General features: G+C 43.7%; 1 protein-coding gene across 7 annotated transcripts in view; it reads right to left on the bottom strand.

Annotated features, from left to right (window-relative positions):
• The window catches only part of LOC140469619 (glutamate receptor ionotropic, NMDA 1), a 177,533-nt gene that overhangs the window by 61,171 nt on the left and 104,142 nt on the right, over window positions 1-12,220 (bottom strand). For all 7 annotated transcript variants that reach the window (XM_072566301.1, XM_072566302.1, XM_072566297.1 and 4 more), the window contains 4 exons: window positions 9,071-9,192; window positions 5,379-5,553; window positions 3,170-3,314; window positions 1,500-1,583 (listed from right to left, as the gene is read on the bottom strand). In XM_072566301.1, coding sequence (XP_072422402.1) covers window positions 1,500-1,583; window positions 3,170-3,314; window positions 5,379-5,553; window positions 9,071-9,192 — 526 coding nt within the window. The remainder of the gene's footprint in view (window positions 1-1,499; window positions 1,584-3,169; window positions 3,315-5,378; window positions 5,554-9,070; window positions 9,193-12,220) is intronic.

Here is a 12,220-nt window from a genome sequence, read left to right on the forward strand (position 1 = left end):
GGGCGGGGTTCAAGGGCGGAGGAGCGGGAAGTGGAGGAGATTTGGTGGAGAGCATCGTCAACCACGTCTGAGGGGAAATTGTGGTCTTTGAAGAAGGAGGCCATCTGGGTTGTTCAGTATTGGAATTAGTCCTCCAGGGAGCAGATGCGGCGGAGGTAAAGGAATTGGGAATATGGGATGGCGTTTTTACAGGGGGCAGGGTGGGAGGAGGTGTAATCTAGGTAGTTGTGGGAGTCAGTCCGTGTTGAGTCGGTCGCCCGAGATAGAAATGGAGAGGTCTAGGAAGGGGAGGGAGGAGTCTGAGACGGTCCAGGTAAATTTGAGGTCGGGGTGGAAGGTGTTATTATAAGTGGATGAACTGTTCAACCTCCTCGTGGGAGCACGAGGCAGCACCGATACAGTCATCGATGGAAAAGGTGGGGGGTGGTGCCAGTGTAGCTGCGGAAGATGGACTGTTCCACATATCCTACGAAGAGGCAGGCATAGCTGGGGCCCATGTGGGTGCCCATGGCTACTCCTTTGGTTTGGAGGAAGTGGGAGGATTTGAAAGAGAAGTTGTTCAGAGTGAGGACCAGTTCAGTGAGTCGAAGGAGGGTGTCAGTGGAAGGGTACTGGTTGGTTCGGCGGGAAAGGAAGAAGCGGAGGGCTTTGAGGCCTTCGTGATGGGGGGTGGGGGTGTATAGGGATGTCCAGGTAAATTTGAGGTCGGGGTGGAAGGTGTTGGTAAAGTGGGGGTGAAGATAAAGCGTTGGGAGCCGGGGAAACAAAAATCATGGAGGAGGTGGAGGGCGTGGGTGGTGTCCAGAACGTAGGTGGGGAATTCTTGGACTAAGGGGGACAGGACCATGTCGAGGTATGTAGAGATGAGTTTGGTGGGGCAGGAGCAGGCTGAGACAATGGGTCGGCCGGGGCAGTCAGGTGCTGCGCTTTTCCAGCAAAACATTTTTCAGCTCTGGTCTCCAGCATCTGCAGTCCTCACTTTCACTTAGGCCTAATTTGTATCATATCTCCTCATAACTAATCCCTGACATTCAAGTGTCAATCTTGTAAACCTACAATGTAGTCCCTCCAAGGCCAATATATCCTTCCGAAGGTGTAATGCCCAAATCTGTTCAGAGTGTTCCAAATGGGGTCAAACCAGGGGTTTGTGTAACTGCAGCATAACTCCAGTGCTTAGAAATAAAGGCCAGTATTCCGTTAGCTTTTTTTGATTATTTTTGTGACATTTTAAAGATCTATGCGCCTGCATCTCCAAATTTCTTCCAATATCCACTGTATTTAACTTCACATCATCTAGAAAGTACCCTGATGTATCCTTTTCAGTCCAAAATGGATAATCCCACACTCACATTGAACTCCATCTGTCACAGTTTTGCCCATTTGCTATCCTCTGTACTCTCTATTATGTTAACTTTGTCTCATGCAAACAATCCAGTGTTTTAACTTCACACCTGCGAGATTTTGTTCTGCTACTGGAGTATGTTTACCCAGGTTTATACCTTTAATTTAGTTGACATTTGAAAGCCTTTAGGTGTGTTTAGTTCACCACCTGGCCAGATGATTTTCTTATCGTTCAGCAGAACCTGTGGAATTGATTAAACATGGAAAAGAGTTATTGACGTTAAGAATGTAAAACACTGAGCTAGGGAGAGCAATCAAACACATATCTTCCAGAAACAATACCTGCTAGTCTATTTTGAGCTCAAAGTATTGACAAGACATGAACGAGTAACGAGGAAATCTCGAGAGTGGATTATAATTTGGGACTTCACTTTAAATCAAAATTTACACTGCTCATTTACCTATACTTGCTGAAGGAAATAAACTCTGCTGACAAACCTCACTTAATGATTGGAAAATCAACTTTCTAATTTGTTTACATACTTATTTCTGTATAGTATTTAACAATCTTGGGGCTAGATGTGAAAAGCAACTGTCACAAAATATGATTATTTAAACACTTCATAATTTGACATATCAAATTATTTGATTTTCTTTGTTAATATGGTGGAATCACCTGTGTCACATGGGAACAAGACTGGATACCTTGTAATCCTGCAGGGGTTGCATGTTGCAGAGACATAGAAAAAAGTCCCATCACGCTGGTACAATTAGACATATTTGTAGACTAGTGAGCTTAAAAGGACTGAGCTGTTTCAAGACCATAAGACCAGAATAGAATTTTACAAAACAGAAGGATTCTATTTGATCCATCATACCCAGCAGCTTCTGAAAGAGATACCCAACTGGTCTCATTCTCCAGCCCCTTCTCCGTAGCCCTTGAACTTAATCACTTCCAAATATATATATCCAGCTCTCTGGATCCTCCTATGGAACCTGCCTCGACCACTCTCCCAGGCAGTGAATTCCAAATCCTATCAACTCTCTGAGTAAAGAAGTTTCCCCTCTTGTCAATCATCTCATATAGGAGCAGAGTTAAGTCATTCAGTCCACCATTCAATCATGGCTCATGTGTTTCCGAACCCCATTCTCCTGCCTTCTCCCTATAACCCTTTATCCCCTTACTAATAAGTTCTTTTCATACAATCATAAAACAACATTAATTTTCTTTGACTGGTAAGAATTGCATTTAGAAGTTCATGGCATCAATGGGGTGGGGGTGAGGGTATTTAACACAGAAAAGAAACTTTATCTATATAACACCTCACATGATCACAGCACACCTTTTACAGTTCCAGTTTCATAGACCGTTTAAAAGGTGGAGCGGTTCAGGGAGTATTTCCAAAGTCTGGAGCGTAGGCTCCTGAAGTCATGGCCAATGTTGGAGCGATTAAAACTGAGGATGCATGAAGCTTTTGAGAACAGCAGAGATGTCTGACGATTGTAGGGCAGGAAGGGTTAAAGAAATAGGTAAGGGTGAAAAACCATGCAGCAATTTAAAAACCAGGATATACATTTTGAAATGAAGAGACTGCAAGAATGGGAGCAAATGTGAGAGCAGGGCGATTGGCGATCAGGACTTGTGAGAAAGGCTGGAGGCAGCACAGGTTTGGAATAAACTGCGGGTTTTAGACAGAATTAGAAGTAGGTGGTTTTAGGGATTTACATTCATATTACTTCAGGGTCAGAGTGAAGGATGTGACAGCATCAAGGTTAGCAGTTCAGCCCAGTTTAATGCTGAGATTAATGCTCTGGTTTTCATACGTACATTGGTCCCATTGTACACTCCAATCTGCACTAGCTTCCCTTTTTGCACATTGACAATGCTGTAGTTGGAAAATTTTCGATCCCCTTCATCATTAAATTCCACTTGTCCAGTGAACCCTTCACGATACTTGGTGGACAGCAGAACCCTGCAGGTAATGGACACACAGCTCAGCATTAATATTGTGAAAGTAATTGGAATTAACGAGATTGCGGAGTTCCTGAAATCTTGAAATGAAGAATGGTAGAATGCTAACCTGTGGGCTGGTCACTGTGATTGAAGCTTACCGTCAATTCCATGAGATCAATATCTGCTCCTGATTGCAGCTGGAACTGAATTTGGAAACCTTACACCTTACATCACAATGGTGACATAGAGTAGTGATTGGAACTAGGTTGACCTTGTTGGCTACGAGGTCATTGATTGGGGTTGTTAACCTGGGCCAATCAGGAAAGCCCTGGCTGAAAACAAATCCAGGAGATTTAGTATCTCCACAGTTTCGGGAAAAAAAATAACCAGGAGAGAATATCCTCGAGGTTTTCAGGGAGAGGTGGGCCCCGTGGGGTGTGGAGAATTTTATTTCCCCCTCCAACTCTATTTTGATTTAATCCCTGCCCTCCCCTTCACTGTTTGATCACACAGCATTGCCCTTTGATGTGAAGGTCACTGCCTGTCACTGGCCACTTGGGTGTTTCCTATCTTCCTGGTGGTGGAAACCGAATAAAGATTCATGCACCTTGTGTCTTTTACTGTGTCTCACACATGCACACGCACAACATGGACGCTGGGGAAAAAATAAGCACTACTGTTAGTTAGGTGGTAGTGTGGGGGTTTAAAAAGAAGAAGCAAAAAAAAAACCCAGGAGATTTAGAGTCTCCACAGTATAGGGAAAAAAAATTAACCAGGAGAGAACATCCTCGAAATTTTCAGGGAGAAGTGTGCACTGCAGGGTGTGGAGAGTTTTATTTCTCCCTCTGATTCTATTTTGATTTAATCCCTTCCCCTCCCCCCTCCAACCTTCATTTTTCCCCCCAAAAAAACCAGGTGATTAAAGTCTTAGTTGAGGTCCGACTCGGAGCTGGCTGGCCACAGCCTACTGTGCACTAGTAAATAAAGGGGGACCTGTGACGGAACACCAGCCTCTGTGCAGTGATTTCATGTAGTGAATTCATTTTGTTTAGGTGTTATAGAGTTATTCATAAACTGTTAAAAATTCTATTGAAAAAAATAGTTTGAAAAACACTAACATTGACAGATAATGAATATTGAGCACCTATCTTTTAATAAAGGCTGCTTCAACCTAGTGGAAAAAAACAAACTGAAAATAAGACAGGAAATATTGTTGGTTCATCAACATTGAAAAGAGGAGAGATTATTAAAGAGAAATAAAAAATTCAAAAAGAACAAATTAACTTTCATATGTATATGCGCCTTATCACAAAGGGAGTGTAAAGGATAGGGTGAGCATCATCATGGTGTACTGTTGTGATTTGGAGCAGAAAGGTCAGTTTGAGGGAAAGTTCAATGTGGTGACCCACCTTGGGGCAAATGGGAGGAAATGGGCAGTCAGAATAGTTCAAGGTAAAAGGGTTGGTACCTGGTAAAAAGATGGGGCCCATTGCTGACAGTGCCCACTGTGAGCTGTGTTTCCAGCCATCACTCTCCCACTTCTAGATGCAAAATGATCCTAGTAAATGGCTGGAAGAACACCCTGTGGAAGTGGCCATTTGTTGGGTACAAGTGCAGGACTCACAGCTGCCCTGACTCTACAACATGGCAGTAACCAATACAAGAAGCAGCCATTTGCAAAACGCAGATACATTTAACCTACAATCATTTCATTGCTGGATTACTGTGCAGGGAACAGACCTGGCTCACCTGCTGTGCCAGAAACCTAATCCTACCCTCATTCCCAGTGAGTCAGAAGTTTACAATCCAGCCCTTAGACTCAGCAGCACAGTGAGAAAAGGCATAGTCACTTGGGAACAGTGAGAAAACACATCACAGCACAGGTCAATTTCAGAAAAATATCTAGGAAATTCCTCTACATCTCACATACACACACGAGATCAAAACTAGTCCAGAAAATCATTCAATGGCTTCTCCTGTCCTGTTTAATACCTTCTCCAATCTCCCAATTGTTTGAATAGATTTTGGCTCCTCCCAATATATTTTAACATTTGAACATAACGACTTGACTGAACTTCCCTACCTTTTGAAAAGTGGCCCAGTTTTCCAGATGTTAGTGTTGCCTACACAACCTTTCGGGGGGTCGGTGATGTTTTCCTTCTCAAAGAGCTCATGAATGGACTGTGCCACAATACCCACTGCATCATTGATATGGGCTGTTTCATTTTTACCATCAATCAGTTGCAAACCAATTACACCTGCGTCAGAAATCAAACCACAGCATGTGAACACAGTGATACAGTGAGAGAAAGAACTCAAAGTAACAGTGAGGGGTGACCAGAATGTTACAATGAGAGGTATACCACAATTTTAGAGTGAGGGATATATCAGTGTTAGTGAGGGGAGTGGGATATATCAGTGTTACAATGAAGAGTGTATCAGTGTTATAGTGAGGGCATAACAGTGTTACGGTGAGGGTCGAGAGTGAGTTGCTAGGAAAGCATAGCAGGTCAAGCAGCATCCGAGGAGCAGGAGAATCAACAGGAATCGCGATGAAGGGCTTATGCCCGAAACATCAATTCTCCTGCTCCTCGGATGCTGCCTGACCTGTTGTGTTTTCCCAGCAACACACTCTCGACTCTGATCTGCAGTCCTCGTTTTCTCCCTGCTATGGTGAGGGGGGCAGGATATATCAGAGTATATGAAAGTGGGGGTATATGAAAGTGTTACAGTTAAGAGTGTATAGTTTATGAGAGTCACACAATGGGGTACAGGGTATACTGGAGTGTTACAGTGAGGGTGTGGTGTACTCTAGAGTGTTCCACTGAGGGGTGTGGGATATCTCAGAGTGTTACAGTGAAAAGTGTGTGGAACATCAGCGTATTAGTGAGGGGTGTAGGCTATATCAGAGTGTTACAATGAAGGATGTGGGGGTCTATCAAAGAGTTACAGCGAGGAGTGTATAGTTTATGAGGGAAACAGTATGGGGTTTGAGGCATACCAGGGTGTTCCAGTGAGGGGTGTGGGGTATACCAGAGTGTGAAGAATGTGAGGTATAGTGTAGTGTTACAGTGAAGGGTGTGGGGTATATCAGAGTGTTAAAGTGAGGGGTATGGGTATATTAGAGTGTCACAGTGAGGAGTATGGCGTAGATCATACTGTCACAGTGAGCTGTGTGGGGTATATCAGAATTTTACAGTGAGAGATGATCGATATACCTTAATGTCATAGAGAAGGGTACGGGGTATATCAGCGTGTTACAGTGAGGGGCATATGATATATGTGTTACAGTGAGGGGTGTGGGGTATATCAGAGTGTCACAGTGAGGGGTGTGGGATATATCAGTCACAGTAAGTGGTATGGGCAATATCAGAATGTCACAGTGAAGTGTGTGGGATATACCACAATGTTATAATGAAGGGTGTGGTGCATATCAGAATGTTACAGTGAAGTGTTGGGGGGTGGGGGGGATATATCACAGTGAGTGATGTGGGGCATATCAGAGTGTTACAGTTAAGAGTGTATAGTTTATGAGAGTAACACAATGGGATATGGGGTATACCGGAGTGTTACATTGAGGGGTATTGTGTACACTGGATTGTTCCAGTGAGGGATATGGGATATATCAGAGTGTTACAGTGAAAGGTGTGCAGTACATCAGCGTGTTACAGTGAGGGGTGTAGGGTATATCACAATGTCACGGTGAGGGATGTGGCATCTGTCAGAATGTTACAGTGAGGGGTGTGGGGTCTACCGAAGAAATACAGTGTGGAGTGTACAGTTTATGAGGGAAACACTATGGGGTTTAAGGTATACCAGAGTATTCCAGTGAGGGGTGTGGGGTATATCAGAATGACATGGTGAGGTGTGTGGGATATATCAGAGTATCAGTGAGGGGTATGGGGTATATTAGAGTGTTGCAGTAAGGGGACTGGCATATATCATTGTGTTATAGTGGGGGGGGGGGGGGGGGGAAGGGGGGGGGGTTTGGGGAATGGGGGGCTCTACTGAAGAGTGACTGTGAGGAGTGTATAGTTTATGAGAGAAACACTGTGGGGCTTGAGGTATACCAGAGTGTTCCAGTGAGGGGTGTGGGGTACAACACTGTTACAGTGAGTGGCGTGGGGTATATCAGAGTCTTCCAGTGAGGGATATATCAGTGTTACAATGAGTTGTGTATCAGTGTTATAGTGGGGGTATAACAGTGTTATAGTGGGGGTATACAGTTAGTGGCGTGGGATATAACAGTTTTAACACGAGGGATGTGGGGTACGTCAAAGACTTGCAGTGAGGAGTGTATACAATTTGAGAATAAAACGATGGGATGTGGAGTGTACCAGGGTGTTCTAGTGAGGAGTCAGGGAATACCAGAATGTTGCAGTGAGGGGTTTGGGGTATACCAGAATGTTATAGTGAAAAATGTGTGGTATGTTAGCGTGTTACAGTGACTGGTGTTGGGTGTGTCAGGGTGTCACGGTGAGGGGTGTGGAATATAATCACAGTATTCCAGTGAGGGGTGTGGAGAATATCACACCATCACAGTGAGGGATATAGCATCTATCAGAATATTACAGTGAAAGGTGATGGGTATACGAGAGTGTTATAGTGAAGAATGTGGATTTATGAGAGTGTCACAGTGAGGGGTGTGGGCTATATCAGAGTGTTACAGTGAGGGTATAGGGTATATTGAAGAGTTACAGTGAAGAGTGTATAGTTTATGAGAGTAACACAATGTGGTGTGGGGTATAACAGAGTGTTACAGTGAGGGATGAAGGGTATAACAGAGTGTTACAGTGAAGAATGTGGAATCTATCAAAGTGTGACAGTAAGGGATGTTAGGTATATCACAGTGAAGTGTGTGGAGTATATCAGAGAGTTACATAAGGGGTGTGGAGTATATCAGAGTGTTACAGTAAGGGGTGTGAGGTCTATTGAAGAGTTACAGTGAGGAGTGTATAGTTTATGAAGGAAACACTATGGGGTTTGAAGCATACCAGTGTGTTCCAGTGAAGGGTGTGGGGTATATCAGTGTGTTCCAGTGAGGGATGTGGGGTATACCAGTGTGTTCCAGTGAGGGGTTTGGGGTATATTACAGTGAGGGCTGTGGGGTTTATCAAAGTGTCACAGAGAGGGCTGTGGGGTACATCAGAGTGTTATAGTGGGAGGGTATGAGGTTTATCAGAGTGTTATAGTGAGAGGTGAGGAGTATGTCAGAATGTTACAGTGAGGCATATGGGGTCTGTCAAAGAATTACAGTGAGGAGTGTATAGTGTATGAGAGAGACAATGTAGTTTGGGTGGACTAGAGTGTTACAGTGAGGTGTGTGTGGTATATCAAAATGTTACAGTGAGGGATGTGTATCAGTGTTAGAGTGAGGGGTATGGGGTATACCAGAGTGTTACAGTGAGGGGTGTGTAGTACAATTAGAGTGTTACAGTGAGGAGTGTTTGATATCTCAGGATGACTGTCAGAGGTGTGGGGTATACAACAGTGTCACAGAGTGGGCTGTGGGATATATAGGAGTGTTACAGTGAGGGATGTGGGGTGTACCAAAGACCTACAGTGAGGAGTATATAGTTTATGGCAGTAATCTTATGGTGTGTAGGGTGTGAGGGGTGTAGGATACACCAGACTGGTACAGTGAGGAGTATATCAGAATGGAGAGTCACTGTTTTATGGGGGATGTGATCCAGCTGAAATGTTTGGATGTTGTATTGGGGGAACATTAAAGAGCACAGATTTCAGAATTGTTATTCAGCCATCTTACTGCCTCACCTTCTGGAACATGCTGCATGGCCCTGCCAGATATCTCTCTTTCCCCAACAAGCCAAACATAGCCAGGCCCAGTCATATTCAGGAAGGTTGCTGTCTTGTACATTGTTACAGCATCATCTTCACTAAGAAGAAAGAAAAGGAACACATTTAAACTTGATCAAACTATTATTAGTCTCCAACCTATCAGAACATCACCCACTGAGTCTGGATAGTTACGTTCGTTTCTTACACAATGTCAAAACAGAATGAAAATCAATTCTATAAAACTTCACAGTTTTTTAAATCTTTCACAGGGTGTGGGTACCATTGGTTGGGCCAACATTTATCACCCATCCCTATGTGTCTGTGGGAAGGTGTTGGTGAATTTCCGCAGTCCTTGGAGTCATAGGGACATCACAACATTATGGGAGGACGTGGGGTTATTCCAGGACTTTGACCCAGCAACAATGCAAACAGCGATAATTAGTTCCAAGTCAGGATGGGTGGGTGGCTTGGAGGGGAACTTGCAGGTAGTTGTGTTCCCATGTATCTACTGCTCTTGCTCAGCTATTTTGTAAAGATCACAGGTTTGGAAGGTTTTATCTGCAGTGCATTAATGGGTGATTCACACTTCTATCACTATGCATTGGTGGTGAAGGCACTGAACATGAAAAGTGGTGAAGGGAATAGCAATCAAGCACATTGCTTTGCCCTGAATGGTGTCAAGCTTCTTGATTGTTGTTGGAGACTGCCCCCATCCAGGGCAAGTGGGGAGTATTCCATCACCCTCCTGACCTGTGCCTTGTAGATGGTGGACAGGCTTTGGGGAGTCAGGAGGTGAGTTACCTTAACTATGGACCAGACCAAACCACCTCAAAACATACCAAGATGAAAGTCTGGACCCTAACTTTTATCTTATTTAGAGGCAAGTTACGTGTTCCAGATGTGATTTGATTGTTCAAACTACTATGCTTGATGTGGAGGTGCCAGTGTTGGACTAGGGTGCATAATGTTGGAGGCCATGCAACAGCAAGTTGTTGTCCAACAGTTTTATTTGAAATCACAAGCTTTCAGAGCTGTGCTCCTTCATCAGGTGAAATCACTAGGCTTGAAGCAAAACACAGTTTATTCTTACACCACAGTCAAAATACAAACAATCTTAAATCTAGCGAAATACTTAACAATACTATGCCATTTAACTACTACTTATCAACTGTTCCAATACACCCATAAACACCTTGGAAAAGACAATTTAGCAAAACAGTTTCAATCTCATGTGCTGTCTTCTCACTCTAGCAGCAGTGACAGAACTCAAACTTTCAGCTACAGCAGAGACAGAACTGTGCCTAGCAGTTTCAACAGCCAGCTTCAACTTCAACAACTGAAAGCAAAACTAAAATCCTCGGACTGTGTGAGCCTGATTCCACCCACTCATGCTCCTTTTGCTTAATTTTTTTTTAAAAACCTAAGCTATTCACTCTGACTTCCATGAATCAGACACCTCTGACACCTTTGACAACATTGTTCTTCAAGATAAATTGGACAGGACAAATCTCTCTTAAAGGCACATCTCTTCACACCTTGGGCATACTCTTGTAGTCACTGTATTTATATGGATGGCCAAGTTGAGTTTCAGCTCAATGCTAACCCCAGGCAAGGTTCCCTGCAATTTCTCTGGTTGCTGTGAGGTCTGTGCACAGCAATGCAGCCATACATCAACATGTCGAATGACTTGCTTGGAGCTTCCCAACAGCCATGCAGCTTAGAGACAATGTGTCTCCTTGATAGTGGAGGATTTGGTGTTGATGCTGTCTCAGAGCTTAGAGAGATGATTCAATTCTCTCTCATTAGAGATGGTCACTTTCTAGCATTTGTGTGGCACAAATGTTATGTCACTTATCAGCTCCAAAGTGGATGTTGGCCAGATCTTGTTGTTAATGAACATGAGCTTCTTCATCTCTGAGGAGTTACGAAAAGCACTCAATATTGTGCAATCATTCGTGAACATCACCGTTGTTGACTTTATAATGAAGTGAAGGACATTGAAGAAGCAGATGAAAATGGATGGGCCAAGGACTTTTATCCTGAGGAACTCATATAGCAATATCCTGGAACCGAGATGATTGACCAACAACAGCCATAATCCCCTTACTTTATGCGAGGTAGGACTCCAATCAAGGGAGGATTTTCCCCTTGATTACCACTTAGTTTACTAGGGATATATGATTCAACACTCAGTCAAATCTGCCCAGACGTCATTTTGGTCACTCTCATTTCACCTCTGGAATTCAGCTTTTTTGACCATGTTTGAACCAATGCTGTAATGAAATCAGGAGCTGAGTGGCAGAATACAAACAAGGCAGTGAGCAAATGGATTTAGGACCATTCGGCGCAGCCATTTTGGCACGAGCAATTTGGCGTGACCTTTCGGCGCAGCCTATTTTGCTGCAGACCCATTTAGGTGCAGAACTATTTTGGCGCTGATATACGGTACTCATCAACAAAAATCAACATAATAATAGAATTATTAAACAGGCTGCGCCAAACAGGCCAAAATGGCTGTGCCGAATGGTCCCACTCCGTGAGCAAGTTATTCCTGTGTATGTGCCATTTGTTAGTGTTGATAGTTTCTTCCATTATTTTGTTGATGATTAAAAATAAAATGTTAGGGCAATAATTAGCCAACTCAGATTTATTCTCTTTTTTGTTGGACATACATACCTGGACATTTTTCACATTGCTGGGTAGATACCTGTGCATAGCTGTATTGGAACAACTTGACAAGGAGAAAGGCCATGAGATGTTAGAAGCAGAATTAGACCTTTTGGCCCATGGAGTCTGCTCCATCATTCAATCATGGCTGGGATGTTTCTCAAAAGCGCAGCGGGTCAGGCAGCATCCAAGGAGCAGGAGAATCGACGTTTCGGCCATGAGCCCTTCAGGAAGTTGGGACTGGGGTCATTCCCAAAAGAAGCAGCCTGCTGCACTGTGAGGAAGCAGGTTGGCCTGAAATTTGATTTGAAATGCTCAGTGATGAATAAACGGTGGACGCCCAATTGATCAATTTTTTTTTGGCCTGTTTCACTTCATTCTCCTTTGCTGTTCCATCATACCATTAAGATATATTGCTGCCCCTAGTATACTCAATAATAAGCACTGCCATGTCAAACC

The sequence above is a fragment of the Chiloscyllium punctatum genome, chromosome 49, assembly GCF_047496795.1.
Source record: "Chiloscyllium punctatum isolate Juve2018m chromosome 49, sChiPun1.3, whole genome shotgun sequence".
NCBI classification, from domain to species: domain Eukaryota; kingdom Metazoa; phylum Chordata; class Chondrichthyes; order Orectolobiformes; family Hemiscylliidae; genus Chiloscyllium; species Chiloscyllium punctatum.